The 17,473-nt window shown below is 46.5% G+C and overlaps 2 protein-coding genes across 3 annotated transcripts in view; one reads left to right on the top strand and one right to left on the bottom strand.

The window, feature by feature from the left end:
• The first annotated feature begins 1,798 nt into the window (after positions 1 to 1,798).
• On the top strand, positions 1,799 to 17,123 carry LOC135558954 (neurabin-1-like). Its single transcript, XM_064993202.1, has 19 exons — positions 1,799 to 1,827; positions 3,219 to 5,385; positions 6,615 to 6,747; positions 6,916 to 7,036; positions 7,127 to 7,231; positions 7,327 to 7,423; positions 11,163 to 11,303; positions 11,537 to 11,590; positions 12,065 to 12,165; positions 12,293 to 12,421; positions 12,543 to 12,639; positions 12,720 to 12,792; positions 12,885 to 13,021; positions 13,101 to 13,351; positions 14,203 to 14,277; positions 14,448 to 14,649; positions 14,906 to 15,016; positions 15,281 to 15,469; positions 15,702 to 17,123. The coding sequence occupies exons 2-19, from the start codon at positions 3,367 to 3,369 to the stop codon at positions 15,903 to 15,905; spliced, it is 4,239 nt and encodes a 1,412-aa protein (XP_064849274.1). The 5' UTR covers positions 1,799 to 1,827; positions 3,219 to 3,366; the 3' UTR covers positions 15,906 to 17,123.
• The window catches only part of LOC135558953 (integrin alpha-6-like), a 17,073-nt gene continuing 15,828 nt past the window's right edge, over positions 16,229 to 17,473 (bottom strand). Inside the window, exon 24 of one of the 2 annotated variants that reach the window (XM_064993200.1) lies at positions 16,229 to 17,375. In XM_064993200.1, the coding sequence (XP_064849272.1) occupies positions 17,229 to 17,375 (147 nt within the window). In that variant the 3' untranslated portion in view covers positions 16,229 to 17,228. The remainder of the gene's footprint in view (positions 17,376 to 17,473) is intronic. The other variant, XM_064993201.1, reaches the window with a different exon arrangement.

Below are 17,473 nucleotides of genomic sequence, written 5' to 3'. Positions count from 1 at the left end.
CAGACTAGATGAGAGAGAGAGGAATGTTGTATCCCAACCCCTACCCAATAAACACAAGATATTTAAGCAATATGTTAAATTACTTCACCTTGCCTTCTGATAGGCTGGGTGGAATTGTACCCTTTGTATTTACACCTTTAGGTATGCAATCATTTCAGATCTAGGAGTGCCTACACTCTTAGAAAAAGGTTCTGTCTAGAATCGAAAGGGTTTTTCAGATGACCCTCTCGGGTTCCAGCCAGGTGGAACCCTTTTGGGTTCCATTCATAACCCTTTCTACAGAAGGTTCTTCAAAGGGTTCTTCCATGGGGACAGCTGAAGAACCCTTTTGGAACCCTTTTTTTAAATGTTAAAGCAGGTGCACTTCTGAACAGGAGATGGCAATGTTGCTGTACGTGTCTCAGAGCCATAGACCCCAGCAATGATAAGGGATTGTGTGTTTGCCATAATAAGCCATAATAAATAGTGTTTTTGAATGTTCTGCTGATAAAATAATCTCAGCTGTGTGACCCCTGGTGGATGTGATAAACTCTCAATATGGCCATCTATTGATATCCATCTGGGTCACAATTGCCTGCCAAAACTCAGCCTCACAGCTGACACGCACACACACTGCTGTTATTATTGTTGGCTTCCCCTCCTGGTTTGTCTGAGGTCAAAGTTGGCCTGGAAACAGTCATGGCAGAAGGAAGCAAACTGGGGGCAGATTTGCAGAAGGTCATGAACCAATACGAATCGTCTTCATTTCACTGTATCTTCCCATCCTATATCTCTCAATGGCAGTCTGAATGGGATTGTGGAGAACAATGCTCCTCTATCCCTCATTTTGAGTCTTTCTTTCTCCTCCTTAGTCTCCTCCACCTCCCTCTCTCTCACTCCTCTCCTCCACCTCCCTTTCTCTCACGCCTCTCCTCCACCTCCCTCACTCCTCTCCTCCACCTCCCTCTCTCTCACTCCTCTCCTCCACCTCCCTTTCTCTCACTCCTCTCCTCCACCTCCCTCTCTCTCAATCCTCTCCTCCACCTCCCTCTCTCTCAATCCTCTCCTCCACCTCCCTCTCTCTCAATCCTCTCCTCCACCTCCCTCTCTCTCAATCCTCTCCTCCACCTCCCTTTCTCTCACTCCTCTCCTCCACCCCCTCCTCTCACTCCTCTCCTCCACCTCCTCTCCTCTCCTCCACCTCCCTCTCTCTCACTCCTCTCCTCCACCTCCCCTCTCTCCACCTCCACCTCCCTCTCTCTCACTCCTCTCCTCCACCTCCCTCTCTCTCACTCCTCTCCTCCACCTCCCTCTCTCTCACTCCTCTCCTCCACCTCCCTCTCTCTCACTCCTCTCCTCCACCTCCCTCTCTCTCACTCCTCTCCTCCACCTCCCTCTCTCTCACTCCTCTCCCCCACCTCACACTCTCACTCCTCTCCTCCACCTCACACTCTCTCACTTCTATTCCTCTCCCTCATTACATTTACATTTGAGTCATTTAGCAAACTTTCTTATCCAGAGGGACTTACATTCATCTTCAGATAGCTAAGTGAGACAACCACATATCACAGTTGTGGGAAGTACATTTTTTCTCAAAGATCTTACCAGCAAAGTCAGTTCTCTCTCACTCCTCTTCCTCTATCCTTCTCCCCCCATTATCCCCCCCCCCCGCTGTACAGTAGTTGTATGATTGGGCGATATTTATATCATCTAGGTCCCAGTGCCACCTGGGAGAATGGTCCATATCCAGGTCACAACTCACCATAGCCCCAATACTCTATAGCCCAGTCTGCTCTGTTCCACTCTTCTCTGCCAGCCAGGAGGAGAGGCAGGGCTGGTTGGCTACAGGTAAGCTGCTCCATTTTAAGCTCCTTTTGTGAATGGTGAATATACTTTGCTGTACAGTACGTTTCAACGTGGAAGTGGATAACACTTGGGGAATTAATATGCAGCCCGACGGGAATTGATTTATTGATTGACTAATAGTTTGATTGATAGGCTAATAGCTGTCTCCACTTGAATTCTCCATGTGCTCAGCAGCAAAGCAATCAGCCAGGGTGCCTCTCTTTGTCTAGTTAGTGGGACCAGCACATTATATATCGCGTTGTTCAGTTCATATCCCCTTAAGTCACCTCTGCCGCTAACAACATGGCTAAGAGTCTGGACAGCCAGTTACTCTGTTGTGGGTATCAACCAACCAAACTGCATGCTGATGCATGCTTAGACTGAATACCCTATACAGGCCACTGTGGTATACTACCAGTCATCAGAAGGGCTCCTCATTTGGGCTGCTATGGTTCATTATTAGCATAATCAAATAATTATTAGGCCTATCATTAAACCCAAGAGACTATCTCCCTAGTGTGGGTTACATTCATCATCATCACCCACCCTCTCTTTCTCTCTCTCTCTCTCTCTCTCTCTCTCTATGATTGTCAGTGTTCACACTGAGGTAGTTTACACAGGATTACAGTGCGATAATCCACTTTCAGTAGTTAGTGACATGAGCCGCCATCTGTCCTCTGTTAGCATACTGAGATCACAGGCTTATGCCAGGCAAAATCCTTCTCAAAGACGTTTCTATGGGATGGAGACAGGACTGGAGAGGCAGAGAAATCTAGCAACCTGAACATGATATGAGAGCAGTCTTTCGTGCACGCGCACTTTCGCTTGATGGTCTCTGGCAGCGCGCCAGGTGGTAAGTAAAGGGCGCGCGCGTTGTCGGCGCAAGGTGTGGGGATTTGCAAAGTCTGGCATTTCGACAATGAACCCTGGACAATTCAATCGGCGTTTGTAAAGCCATGGACGCAGGGATAATACTGGTTCATATAAGTGCTGTTCAACTTGAATAGCGATGTGAATCAAATTGACCTGCTTTTGAATGCGTTGTTGTTGTATTTCAGCTTTGCAAACGGGTAAGAACCAATAGGACCATATTATTTTCGGGTTATAAGATTGAAGTTAACGAACAGTACCCGACTGTAGGCTAATTATCGTTTTATTACTTTGTTTTACATGTTTTGTTATGATTGCTAGTAAGTAGTTAACCTCTTCCTTAGGCTAATTGCGCATGGGCAGAAGTGTCTGGTGAACAATATTATTTGTTGGTAGGCCTAGTTGGAAGTAGACTATGAAAAACAAACATTTAAATAAAAAATTGATATGAAATATAGAAGCACCACTGCCATTCCATGATTGTAATTTCCTCTGTTGTTAACTGACTCATGTCTCTCTCCTAGTGTGTTTTTCTGTAGACAGTGGACGGAGTCCTAAAGCTTAACTTGTTTGGAAACAGAGCGGTACCTTCTAACCCTATCGAATAAGGGAGACATGCAAACTTGACTCCTTCATTGAGCTTCATACCGCTCCACCAGCCTCCAGCCCCAGATGATGCGGACGAACAATAAAGGCCGGAGCGCCTCCCCCCACAGGAACGCCTACAAGTCTGACCTCCACTCCATCAAATACTCCTTGGACACTGTGACCAGGCCGAGACCTACTTCCCTGGGCCTCTCTATCCCTTCACCTGGCCCCATGGCAGTCCCTCACACCAGGACCAGCAGTGCCAGTGGCCCTGGTGAGTGTTCTAGGGGTAGGACCCTCAGTCCTAGAGGGACCAAGATCAGAGACAACATCTTCCTCCAGATGGACAGCCAACAGCACCTCATCCACCCCTTGTCTCAGGCCCTACCCAAATGCCCTCCCAGCTACAGCTCTGTCCGGAGCAGTGTGACCAGCATGTCCAGTGTAGAATCATCTATGCTAGATAAACCGTCCAAGGCCGAGGAGATAGACAGAGCGGCTCTAGCTCAAAAGTTCTCTGTGACCCGGAAGCTGTTTGAGACGGTCAGCGGGAGTCAAAGTTTAAAGGTCAGCCCTGACAGAGATAGCAGGGGGTCTGTGGATGGGAGGGGGGAGGACGGGGGCATGGGGAGAGCAAGGAGCAGGTCAGAACGAGATGAGCTGACATCCACGTCAGAAAGCGAAGGAGAGGGGGAGAGGAGGAAAGAGAGGGAGGACAGAAAACCCATCAACGTACACACACACATTTCTCTATCCGACGTAGAACTCCACACACACACTTCATCACTGGACACCAGCTTGTCTACACACATTCACCCAGTTAATGGTCACTCCAGTGAGACTTTTTCCCCTGATGGCCCAAGTCCTACGGCTGACCCCTCAGACAGCAGCAGTGTGTGTCGTGGAAGTGTGTTAGATGGGAGTGTGTGTGAGGACTCTGTGTGCTCCCATGTATTCAACCCACCTAGCCCAGCACCCAGCACCCCCCACTCTCAGCCTCCATCCCATTCTTATGACTCTCCTAGTCCTCTCATCCCAGTCTCCCCCTGTTCTGACCAGACCGACTTCTATGGCCATAGTAGTCCTAATGCTGACAACAGGACTTTGTCTGAGGGGAATGACCCTAGTGAGCTTTACATGACCCCTGGTGACCCTTTGACCCCCACAGAGGAGTCAGGGGCTACGACTGTGAGGGCGGAGCTAGTTGAGGTGAAGAACGAGTCGTCTGAGAGCGAAGGGAACGAGGGAGAGGAGGATGAGGACACCTTAAAGGAAGAAGAGGAGACCACAAAGAAAGAGGAAAGCAAGCGGGAGGAGAGCAATGTGAATAACCTGGTGGATAATGTGTTTAACCTGGTAGATAATGTGTTTGAAGAATCCAGAGTGGAGCCTAGAATGGTAGAACAGAGAATGGTTGAACCGACAGTGCAACCTAAAATGGTGGAACAGAGAACGGTTGAAGCTCCAGTAGAAATCAGAATGGTTGAACCCTTGTTGAGAGAATGTGTGGAGGGATTCCATGACAGTTCTGAGGTGAGAGAGAAGGAATCGGGGAGAGACATGTACCAGCAGAAGATAGAATGGAGCGAGGGGCAGATGGCGGAGGAAAGCAGACAGTTTAAAGAAGAGGGGATGACAGGAAAGAGTGAGATGGAGAACGAGAAGGTAGGGACGGAAGAAAGAGATGAGCCAGGAGAGCAGGAGAAAGTTGAGGCGAGAGGAAGCATGTGTGATGAGAGCAGAGAGGAGGAAGGGAACGAGGAGGCCGGATTGGAGGCAAGAGTGGATAGAGGGATAGACTTCAGGGTAAAGGAGGAAGTGAGAGAGGAAGAGGAGAGGAAGTGCAGATGGAGAGTGGAGGTGAAGGATGAGGATGAAGGGAGCGGGTGCACTGAGAGAGGAGAGGAGGAGAATGGATCTGCCATCATCATTGAGAATGAGGCCTTCGCGAAAGACAGGGAACGGGACTCCGCAAGATGTCTAACCCCAGATCCAGAGGAGCAGCTCTCTACTGAATATGATGAGATTCCCGGTCTTTCTCTTGAGGATAATGAGGATTCTGCTAAGACAAGGAAGGTCAAATTCTCTACAGCACCAATCAAGGTAAACCCCCACCCACGCCACACCCAATCGCATTGTTAGAAGAACACCACAAAAACTCACTTACCCAATTGGGTTTGATAAAGGGGTACCAGATTTTGATTCAGAGAGTACGTATGGCTCAATCCCTTAGTTGTGGTAAAATGAAAAGCATGGGTAGAATCGCTGAAGGGTTTATGAATAGACGGAGAATAATTTGAACCGTACAGCCAAGACAACCTAGGAGTGGCTTGGGACAAGTCTCTGAATGTCCTTCAGTGACCCAGTCAGAGCCCGGACTTAACCACTATCGAACATCTCTAGAATGACCTGAAACTAGCTGTGCAGTGACGCTCCCCATCCAACCCGTTGAGAGGATCTGCAGATATGAATGGGAGAAAATACAGGTGTGCCAAGCTTGTAGCAAGAGATTACCAAGAGAGTGCAAAGGGTGCATACATTTTAAAATATATTTTGATTGAACTTTCTTTGGTTACTACATGATTCCATATGTGTTATTTCATAGGTTTGATGTCTTCACTATTGTTCCACAATGAGGAAAATAGTAAAACAAATAATAAAGAAGAACCCTTGAATGAGTAGGTGTGTCCAAACTTTTGACTGGTACTGTATATAACAATGGTGTGTATGAACAGTATATGAATAGAAAAGGTGTGTCCAGCAGTAGTTGTATAGTATGAGCCATGACTCGAATACAGTATAGAACATCCAACTACCCTACTGTATGTGACTCCACATGAGTCTTTTCAATGTGAGGGATTCCAGTCGGGATCTAAAATCTCCCAGACATCTCAGCCCCTGTAACTGCCAAGTCTTCCGAGAGCCTTACTGAGTATGCCACTGTTGGCACACATTTCACCAGGTCAGTGTGCATTTAGGATTTAATTACTGGCAAATGAAGTCTCTTAACTGTTTTGAGGACCATTTTGTCTAAGACGTTCCCTGCCTCTGAGATTGAACTGCGGTACATGGATTTGCAATGACTCAGCATTGTGTGTGTGTGTGTGTGTGTAAAGCTTAAGACTCAGCGTCTGCTACAGCTTGTGCTTCCATCTCACACCCCAGTCATATTGGAGAATCTGACAACATAAACACTATGGTGTGGTATCAATAAGTCCAGCTGGCAGAGAGCGGGTAGACAATCTGGGGGACCCAGAAAACCAAAGACTGGCATACACACACACACTAAACTTGACTATGAAAGATGTAATTGTGTGTGTGTGTACTCTCAGGTGTTCCTTACCTACTCTAATGCGGACTATGACAGGCGTAACGATGACGTTGACCCTGTGTCTGCCTCTGCTGAGTATGAACTGGAGAAGAGAGTGGACAAGATGGACCTCTTCCCTGTCCAGATAGAGAAGGGTTGGTCCCCTCTCTCCTCTGCTATCTCTCTCCCTCTATCCTTTACCTCTTCCATTCCTTTTTATATTCCTCTCTCCTTCCCTCTCACACCCTTTATCAGCCCATCTCTCTCTCTCTCTCCTTTTGTTTTTACACCTACTCTTTTTTGTCGAACTCCCCTGTCTGTAGGAGATGAGGGTCTGGGTATCAGTATAATAGGGATGGGGGTAGGGGCTGACCAGGGTCTGGAGAAGTTGGGCATCTTCGTTAAGACCATCACAGAGAACGGAGCTACACAACAGGATGGACGGTGAGAATCTGATCTAAGGTTAATGATGCCTTTCTAATGGTAAGATGCGAGTGTAATACTGTAAGCTGATCCTAGATCTGTGTGTGTCAGTGTCCAGGTGAATGACCAGATAGTGGAGGTGGATGGGGTCAGTCTGGTCGGAGTCACACAGCTGTTTGCTGCCACTATGCTGAAGAAAACCATTGGCACTGTCAGGTGTATATATATATACAAATATACACATGTTCTCTATGCCAATTTGTTGTACCACTTAACACAGGCTGAGGATTTGTCATTGTTTCTCACTGCAGGTTTTTGATAGGCCGGGAGAAGCAGGGGGAGGAGAGTGAGGTGGCTCGTCTGATCACTCAGAGTCTGGAGCAGGACAAGAGACCACCTACAGTGGAGGTAGGTGTGAGACTGTATACATGGAGCAGGACAAGAGACCACCTACAGTGGTGTGAGACTGTATACATGGAGCAGGACAAGAGACCACCTACAGTGGAGTATACATGGAGCAGGACAAGAGACCACCTAGGTGTGAGACTGTATACATGGAGCAGGACAAGAGACCACCTACAGTGGTGTGAGACTGTGTATACATGGAGCAGGACAAGAGACCACCTACAGTGGAGGTAGGTGTGAGACTGTATACATGGAGCAGGACAAGAGACCACCTACAGTGGTGTATACATGGAGCAGGAGACTGTGTATACATGGAGCAGGACAAGAGACCACCTACAGTGGAGGTAGGTGTGAGACTGTATACATGGAGCAGGACAAGAGACCACCTACAGTGGTGTGAGACTGTGTATACATGGAGCAGGACAAGAGACCACCTACAGTGGTGTGAGACTGTATACATGGAGCAGGACAAGAGACCACCTACAGTGGTGTGAGACTGTGTATACATGGAGCAGGACAAGAGACCACCTACAGTGGTGTGAGACTGTGTATACATGGAGCAGGACAAGAGACCACCTACAGTGGTGTGAGACTGTGTATACATGGAGCAGGACAAGAGACCACCTACAGTGGTGTGAGACTATGTATACATGGAGCAGGACAAGAGACCACCTACAGTGGAGGTAGGTGAGAGACTGTATACATGGAGCAGGACAAGAGACCACCTACAGTGGAGGTAGGTGTGAGACTGTGTATACATGGAGCAGGACAAGAGACCACCTACAGTGGAGGTAGGTGTGAGACTGTATACATGGAGCAGGACAAGAGACCACCTACAGTGGAGTGAGACTGTGTATACATGGAGCAGGACAAGAGACCACCTACAGTGGAGGTAGGTGTGAGACTGTATACATGGAGCAGGACAAGAGACCACCTACAGTGGTGTGAGACTGTATACATGGAGCAGGACAAGAGACCACCTACAGTGGAGGTAGGTGTGAGACTGTATACATGGAGCAGGACAAGAGACCACCTACAGTGGTGTGAGACTGTGTATACATGGAGCAGGACAAGAGACCACCTACAGTGGAGGTAGGTGTGAGACTGTATACATGGAGCAGGACAAGAGACCACCTACAGTGGTGTGAGACTGTGTATACATGGAGCAGGACAAGAGACCACCTACAGTGGAGGTAGGTGTGAGACTGTATACATGGAGCAGGACAAGAGACCACCTACAGTGGTGTGAGACTGTATACATGGAGCAGGACAAGAGACCACCTACAGTGGAGGTAGGTGTGAGACTGTATACATGGAGCAGGACAAGAGACCACCTACAGTGGTGTGAGACTGTGTATACATGGAGCAGGACAAGAGACCACCTACAGTGGAGGTAGGTGTGAGACTGTATACATGGAGCAGGACAAGAGACCACCTACAGTGGTGTGAGACTGTGTATACATGGAGCAGGACAAGAGACCACCTACAGTGGAGGTAGGTGTGAGACTGTATACATGGAGCAGGACAAGAGACCACCTACAGTGGTGTGAGACTGTGTACATGGAGCAGGACAGAGCCTACAGAAACTGTATCAGGACACACCACCTTTAATTTTACAGTCAAGAGACCACCTACATTTTGTTGTTACAAAGTGGGATTCAAATGGGTAATTTTTTTTTTGTCCATGATCTACACAAAACACTAATACACTATATATACAAAAGTATTTGGACACCCCATCAAATTAGTGGGTTCGGCTATCTCAGCCACACCCGTTGCTGATAGGTGTATAAAATCGAGCACACAGCCAAGCAATCTCCATAGACAAACATTGGTTGTAGAATAGCCTTACTGAACAGCTTGGTGACTTTCAATGTGGCACCATCATAGGATGCCACCTTTCCAACAAGTCATTTTGTCAAGTTTCAGGGTTTGGGCTAGGCCCCTAAGTTCCAGTGAAGGGCCATCTTAACACTACAGCATACATTGACATTCTAGACGATTCTGTGCTTCCAACTTTGTGGCAACAGTTTGGGGAAGGCCCTTTCCTGTTTCAGCATGACAATGCCCCCATGCACAAAGTGAGGTCCATATAGAAATGGTTTGTCAATTGGTGTGGAAGATTCTTGACTGGCCTGCACAGAGCCCTGAGCTCAACCCCATTGAGCCAGGCTTAATCGCCCAATATCAGTGCCCGAACCTCACTAATGCTCTTGTGGAAAGCCTACCCAGAAGAGTGGAGGCTGTTGTAACAGCAACGGGGGACCAACTCTATATTAATGCCCATGATTTTGGAATTAGATTTTTGATGTGCAAGTGTCCACTTTCTTTTGGCCATGTAGTGTACATCTTGATTAGATAAGTATCCAACCCCCTATGTCGATACATGTTAGAATCAACTTTGGCAGCGATTACAGCTGTGAATCTTTCCGGATAAGTCTCTAAGAGCTTAACACACCTGGGTTGTACAATATTTGCACATTTCTTAAATTCTTCAAGCTCTGTCAAGTTTGTTATTGATCATTACTAGACAGAAATTTTCAACTGTTTTGCTAGACAGACATTTTAAGTCAACTTTAACTAGGCCACTCAAGAACATTGGTAAACAACTCCAGTGTATATTTGGGTTATTGTCCTGCTGAAAGATGGATTTGTCTCCCAGTGTCTGTTGGAAAGCAGACTGAACCAGGTTTTCTTTTATGATTTTGCCTGTGCTTGGCTCTATTCTGTTTATTTTTATCCAACAAAACTTGCTAGTCCTTGCCGATGACAAGCATACCCAGAACATGATGCAGCCACCACCATGCTTGGAAATATGAAGAGTGGTATTCAGTGACGTGTTGGAATTGCCCCAAACATAACGCTTTGTATTTTGTACAGTTTTTTTCTTTAGTGCCTTATTAAAAACCGGATGCATTTTTTGGAAGAAAAAATCTGTACAGGCATCCTTCTTTTCATTCTGTCATTTAGCTTAGTATTCTTTAGTAGTTTACAATGCTGTTGATCCATCCTCCATTTTCTCCTATCACAGCCATTAAACTCTGTAACTGTTTTAAAGTCACCGTTGGCCTCAAGGGTGAAATCCCTGAGTGGTTTCCTTCCTCTCTGGCAGCTGAGTTAGGATGGCCGCCTGTATCTTTATAGTGACTGGATGTATTGATACACCAGCCAAAGTGTAATTAATAACTTCACCATGCTTAAAGGGATATAGGTAAAAAAAAATATATATATATATATATATACCAATAGGTACCTTTCTTTGTGAGGCATTGGAAAACCTCGCTGGACTTTGGTTGAATGTGATTGAAATTCACTGCTCGACTGAGGGACATTACAGATAATTGTGTGGGGTACAGAGATGAGGTAGTCATTGGAAAATTGTTAAACAGTATTATTGCACACACTGAGTCCATGCAACTTATGTGACTTAAGTACATTTTTACTCCTATCCTTATTTAGGCTTGCCATAACAAAGGGATTAATTACATGGATTGATTGCATTGACTCATGACATTTCAGAGTTTCATTTGCAATTACATAAAAAAAATAAAAAATAAACATAATTCCACTTTGACATTATGGGGTATTTTGTGAAGGCCAGTGACACGACATCTCAATTAAATTCAGTCTGTAACACAACAACATGTGTAAGAAGTCCAGGGGTGTGAACACTTTCTGAAGGCCCTGTACATAAGCATTCCTTATTGGTTGTACCTGTGTGTGGGCATTTTATGCATCTCAGTTGCTAAATGGAGGTGATGATGGCGCTCTGGGGCTGAGCACAGTGGATGAGGAAGAGGGAGAGGAAGATCTCCTTACAGAGGAGGAAGAGGAAGACCTAACCAGCCTGGACTCAGCCCAGCTCTGCCTTAAATACAAACAGGTGCGTCAGTCAGATGTGTTGAAGTCCAGGATTTTATGTGTGTGTGTGCGCGCGCGCACTCTGTTGAAAACGTACTCTGTTACCCCCTCAGAAAGCATTATGTTCCTGGTCCCAGAACAGATGCTAGTGTCTGGAGATCTGAGGGACTCTGATAGCCATTAGTGTTAATAAGTGTTATTATGTTGCATTGTGTTGTGTGAAGTGTTTTCAAGTGTGTACTGGTCTCGCCTCAGCTCCAATTAAAGCTCAGGACCAGATCAGACCAACTCTGCCTAGCCCAGGAGAAGGTAGGTCACCCTGACGAGACTGTCAAAACGCATGCTAACACACACACACACACACATAAACACACTTCCTCCCTCTCAACAGACTCATTTAGCTCTCTATGAGACGTCTCTATCTACAGTCTGAGTTATTAGTACAGATGCCATGTTCCAATAACCTTGAAAATAGACTTTCTTCTTGTCTGTCTTCCCTGTGTTTTCACTGATCGGATCTGACATGACAGCCTTGGTTAAAGCGAGCTAATGTAGTAGGCCCTTTTTACTGGTGGCATTGTTCGATTTAGTGAGTATTTAGGGAAAAGGATGTCTGCGTCTTCAAGATGTTGGAACGTGGCTGAAGTGCATAGTTTTGTTCTGGGTGCTTAGTAGAGTGGGATGTGTCTCAGGGGAGTGTCTACTGTCTAGGGATGAGGGCTAGATGAATGGGGTTCATGGTATGGGGCTAGGGAACTGGTTACCCACCTGTTTGTCCTCCAGCTGAGGGTTTGTGAGGAGCAGCGGGCCTTGTGGGAGAGTCGTCAGGATGAGCTGGAGCAGAGTGTCCAGGAGGGAGAGGAGAAGGCTGACCAACTAGAGAAGTAATCATCAATTACACTGATCTACCAGTCACTCATTTAGTGTGATGGCGATGGAAAATGATGATGGCGGTGATATAAATGCTGATTATGATGATGGTGATGAGGGAGAATGTGATTGTTTTTCTAGGTACTGGCAGGAGGCCCAGGCTCTGTGCAGGATTGTGAACCAGCGATTGGCTGACACTCAGAGCCAATTCGACAGCCTAGAGGTCAAATACAGCAAGGCCAAGAGACTGCTGAGGGAATTCCAACACAGGTGAGCTCTGGGTAATGTAGTCCACAGTGAAAATGTCCCTGTGAGCCAATTAGGAACTTTCACTGCCTGTTTAGAAAGTATATTTCTCTCTGTGTCTGATGCACCTTCTGTCCCTGTGCAGAGAGAAGGAGAGTGAGAGGAGAGAGGAGGAGCTGCGGCGAGAGATGGAGGAGACCGAGAGGAGACACAGAGATACCGTGGATAGACTACAGAGACAGGTGAGACTGGAGGAGATGACGTAAACTATTGTGTACAGCTACTACCTGAGTGAAGTGTTTTTTTCTTTTCCTCTGTTCAGATTGGTCCCCTGGAGCGAAGGGAGGCGGTCCCTGAGATTGACAACCAATCGCTGGACACCTCATTTTCCTCAAGTAAGACACTGCCCCTCAGGTAGCATGTGTCTGTGTGTGCGAGCATGTGTGTATCTTTGTGTATTGAGCCTCTCAGACTGTGTTTGTATCAGGTGCAGACTGGAGCATTGCTGTGCCTGAAACGGGTCGGCTGGACACGAGCGCTCACAGGGCCAGAGCACAGCTCGCCCAGAAAACCAAGAGACACCCTCCCTCACGAGACAAACTCAGAGAGTCCTTCAGGAGACCGGTCAGATAAATATATATATATCACACACACACGCACACACATTCCATTGACATACTGAATGTTCTATCACTCCCTGTAGGGTGAGGAAGACCAGATTCAGGCCTGTGACGGGAAGAGCCAATCTCTGACTGCGAGCACACCCCGAGAGGTGGGACGTTCATTCTCGGCAGGAGGTGACCGTGTCCACTCCAGCACCACCTCTCTGTCTGCCCTCACCCCCCAGTCCCATCCCCCATCCTCTCTCCTCACCCCCCAGCCAGACCAGTCTCCCTCGAATGAGGACAACTCCTCTGCCACACACAAATCAAAGAGAAGATTCCCTGACTTCAGGTAGGTTGCTCACCAGATCCTCGTGTAGTTGTAGTGTACAGCAAGCTCATTCTCAAGGCACTTCTGAGCAGATAAGATACTTTTGTATGTATAGTGTATGTGGACACCCCTTCAAATTCGTGGATCCAGCTATTTCAGCCACACCCGTTGCTGACAGGTGTAGAAAATCGAGCACACCGCCATGCAATCTCCATAGATAACATTTGCAGTAGAATGACCTTACTGAAGACCTCGGTGACTTTCAACGTGACACCGTCGTAGGATGCCACTTTTCCAACAAGTCAGTTTGTCAAATTTCTGCCCTGCCAGAGTTGCCCCAGTCAACTGTAAGTGCTGTTATTGTGAAGTGGAAATGTCTAGGAGCAACAACGGCTCAGCCGCGAAGTGGTAGGCCACACAAGCTCACAGAACAGGACCCCTGTGCACAAAGCGATGTCCATACAGAAATGGTTTGTCGAGATCTGTGTGAAACAACTTCACTAGCCTGCACAGAGCCCTGACCTCAACCCCATCAAACACCTTTGGGATGAATTGGAATGCTGACTGTGAGCCAGAGAGGTTAGAGGACAGAGTCAGTGCCTTACCTCGCCTCATCGCCCAAAATCTTGTGGCTGAATGGAAGCAAGTCCCCGCAGTAATGTTCCAACATCTAGTGAAAAGCCTTCCCAGAAGAGTGGAGGCTGTTATAAGCAGCAAACGGGGGGTTACCAACTCCATATTTAACACCCATGATTTTGGAATGAGATGTTCGACGAGCAGGTGTCCACATGCTTTTGGTCATGTAGTGCATGTATGGGAAATGTGGTAATAGTTCCACCTTGTCCTCTAACCTCTGTTCTTCTGCCCTCTAGCAGCCTCCGCAAGTCTCTCAGCAGAGGCAGGAAGAGTGAGAAGGAGAAGAACGAGAGAAGGTCCCTGGACCACAGGTAAAACAAATAGTATACACACTACGGAACTAGCAGAGAAAACAGGGTCCAGTCAATACTATACACACACCATGTACAGCAATTTCTATTTACACACACATTACATTTCTTCTTTCAGTGTTTCTGCCATCCCTCTATTTGAATATTGTGTTGTCTTTCTCTGTCCCCAGGGGTTCGTGTGGTGACCTGGTAGATAACCCCAGCAGTGGTGTATCTCCCTCAGGCTCTGTCACTTCCATGCCCTCCTGCCTGCCCTTCTCCTGGTTCGGGGAGCGAGGGCGGGAGAGGCTGAAGAGGGAGAGAGAGAAGCTTAGGTCGGTCTCCAGCAGCAGTCTACCCTACATGACCACCGGGGGCAGTAGAGACTGCCAGGTGAGAGGGGAGGCGCGCATTCGCACACCTGGGCTTTTATCTCCGACTACCCTGGACTTCACATTTCATTTTGGCTCAAAGCACCTGTCCAGCTCAATAATGTATGTGGCTTATGAATTTTGCATGCTTATTTCACCTGGGGCCTTTCATTTTGTACTGTACTCACTCTTGACTGTGTGCGGTTGGTTGTGTGTGCAAGTGTGCACTTTACAGTGTGTGTGTGTGTGTGAGAGTCACATGTTTTTGCTCATTCTAGAGACTGAGTGTTGCAGACGCAGGCAGTACCAGCTCTGCTCTCCTGTCAGGGATGCTATCAGATTTGTCTCTCTCTGGGCGCTCTCAAACTCTCACCTTCTCCTCCTCAGAGGTGCGTCTCTCCGTCTCTCACATGGTCTCCCTCTATTTCTCACTCCGTCCTCTCTCCACTTCTGTCTTTATCGCCCTTCTCTCTCTGACCTGATTTCTGCTCTAGTTTTCTACCATTCCCTGATTGTTTTCTCCTCGGCTCATGGCTGGATTGTGGTTTACTTCCCCCCCCCCCCGAACGACCCAGAATGTGATGGAATATTAAGGTGTTAGTTTGACACAAACCCAAAACAGTTAAAAACAATCTGTCTGTCCCTCTCTGTAGACTCTGGACGGTGACTCTGTCCTAGATGGTAAGGATAATCAATGGCAAAGCCGACCCCTGGACCAATGGACCAATCAGCAGGTCTGTCTGTGGTTGATTGGCATTAGCATGGACCAATATGCAGCCAAGTTCACAGCCAATGGTGTGGATGGGCTGCAACTCCTCAATCTGGACAACAACAAACTCAAAGTAGGTTTGTTCTACAGGGAGTCGAGGGCTATGTCTTAATACTGTTAGACATCATCCTCACCTTGTCTTCAGTGTTCTGATAAAGGACTGAATGGGCTTCCCTGATCAGTGACCCGCTCGGAAAGGGGGCTAGTGAAGAGTATTGTGACGCGTCCCTTAGATGAATGATTTCATTCCATATGGATCAGCCCATAGTTTCACATAAAGTATTCCCCCCCTTTTCTTTCTCTAGGCTCTGGGGGTGTGCAGTCAGAGTGACCGTGCTGCTCTGAGGAGAAGGCTGAAGGAGATGAGGAAGACTCTGGAGAAGGAGAGAGTGAAGGGAACGGAGAGAGAGGAAAAGGAAAGGGAGAAGAGGAGCAAGGAGAGTGAAGGAAAGGAGAGAAGGGAGGACAGATGTGGTGGTAAAAAGGTCAGAACAGAGTCACTCTGCTGAAGTCTGCACTCTGACCCCTAAACGATCTTCAATCACAACTTTTTATCTGAGAAGTCCTACTTCTATTAGGCTCACCGCGACTGGGGAAATATACTTTATTTATTTTAAGTGTTTTGTTGCTATGTATAGACGTTTCTATATGCATGTTGTACAGCTGATGACATTTAAGCACTATATTGTATTTTAAGCTGTGAATGTTTTACATGCGTTAATAAATCATGTTTCAATCTTAGACTTAACTTCTGACTGTAAAGACCGAATTTTAACATTTTAGGTTAAATTTCATTTCCATGATGTAATAAAAGTAACAAAAAAGATGGATGTGAATTTGTACAGGATGTAAAAACATTTATTTAGCAAATCATGGCAATTTTTCACACTTTTACTTTACATTGTCAACAGCTGTCACTGGACAAATCCTCCACGTTAAGTCATTGAATGGGCCCTGTTTAAATACTTCAACAAAAAATGCAGAATTTCTTCACTTCCTTGAAATGAACACTGATTTCACGTGACCGGTTAGAAGAACCACAATATGTAGTTTCCCCACTCACTCACTCACTCTGCTTCACTGGGCCATCTCAACAATCGAATACTTAAAGTTCACAACGTTCTCTCTGAGCAGTTATGGATGGTGACGTTAGTACATGGATATAAATAATACCGAACGATTGAATGGGAAAGCTGTTGATTAGCTCCTGCTATAACTTGATGAAAAATGCCCCCAGTTAAACATGAGAAATGTGTATAACTGTCCTCACACCCAAATGGCTTTGAGATGATTTGTGATTTGAGGCATCCATCCTTCCATATCTTGGAGTAAAAAAAACTTCTGAAAAATGATTTGGCCAGTGGAGTACTTTGTAGGTAACATTCTCCTCATACAATAAATACACATTCTTCAAAATATACAAAACATATAAAACACTCTAGCCTGTTCCGTAAGTGTACATTTACAAAACAATGTCCAGAGCTTTGAAAGAGAGAGCTGGGATTCTTGACTCAAAATGTTAAAGAACACACAAAAATCTTCTCTTTCTGTCCAGTGATCAACATAGATGTCACTATCAAGATAAAATTCAATCAGACAAGGCACTACTTAATTGATCCCCAAAAAGGGACAATTTGATGAAGTGTTATTTCACCTTATCTAACCTGCTGCTGTACTGTATTGTCGTCATCTGTCCTTAAAGTACACAAATAAAGCTTTTCTACAAATGTTTTTTTTTTCCTACATTTTTTTTGTGTCCACACTGCGGCGCGGGGCCTTGGAATCGTCAGATCAATGTTTGTGGGAACGGGAGCTCCAGCGTTCCGCCATTGTTAAGAGTAACTCTCGTTCTCACTCCAGCTCGTAATCCAGGCTTTCTTTTCCAGGCTTCCCAGTTGGTCTTTCTCCTCCTTTTGTATCCGCACCGCATTATATCTGGGAACGCTGTCGTCGTACTTGGAGCGTCTGAAGAACCCACACTGTTGGCGGCAACAAACACAAAACAGCACAGAAATCAGTAACGAGCCGTTTGGAGCCTCAACAACATGAAAGGAATAGCTCACCCTCACATCAAACT

The sequence above is a fragment of the Oncorhynchus masou genome, chromosome 17, assembly GCF_036934945.1.
Source record: "Oncorhynchus masou masou isolate Uvic2021 chromosome 17, UVic_Omas_1.1, whole genome shotgun sequence".
Lineage (NCBI taxonomy): Eukaryota > Metazoa > Chordata > Actinopteri > Salmoniformes > Salmonidae > Oncorhynchus > Oncorhynchus masou.
This window is presented reverse-complemented; position numbering and strand designations above follow the sequence as displayed.

What these genes read in the sequence shown, in the direction of transcription:
- LOC135558954 (XM_064993202.1), top strand. Translation starts at nt 3,367, where the DNA reads ATGATGCGGACGAACAATAAAGGCCGGAGCGCCTCCCCCCACAGGAAC. An exon ending in AAGGCTGACCAACTAGAGAA is followed by an intron (nt 12,166 to 12,292) that starts GTAATCATCAAT and finishes TTGTTTTTCTAG; the next exon opens with GTACTGGCAGGAGGCCCAGG. An exon ending in GAGAGTCCTTCAGGAGACCG is followed by an intron (nt 13,022 to 13,100) that starts GTCAGATAAATA and finishes CACTCCCTGTAG; the next exon opens with GGTGAGGAAGACCAGATTCA.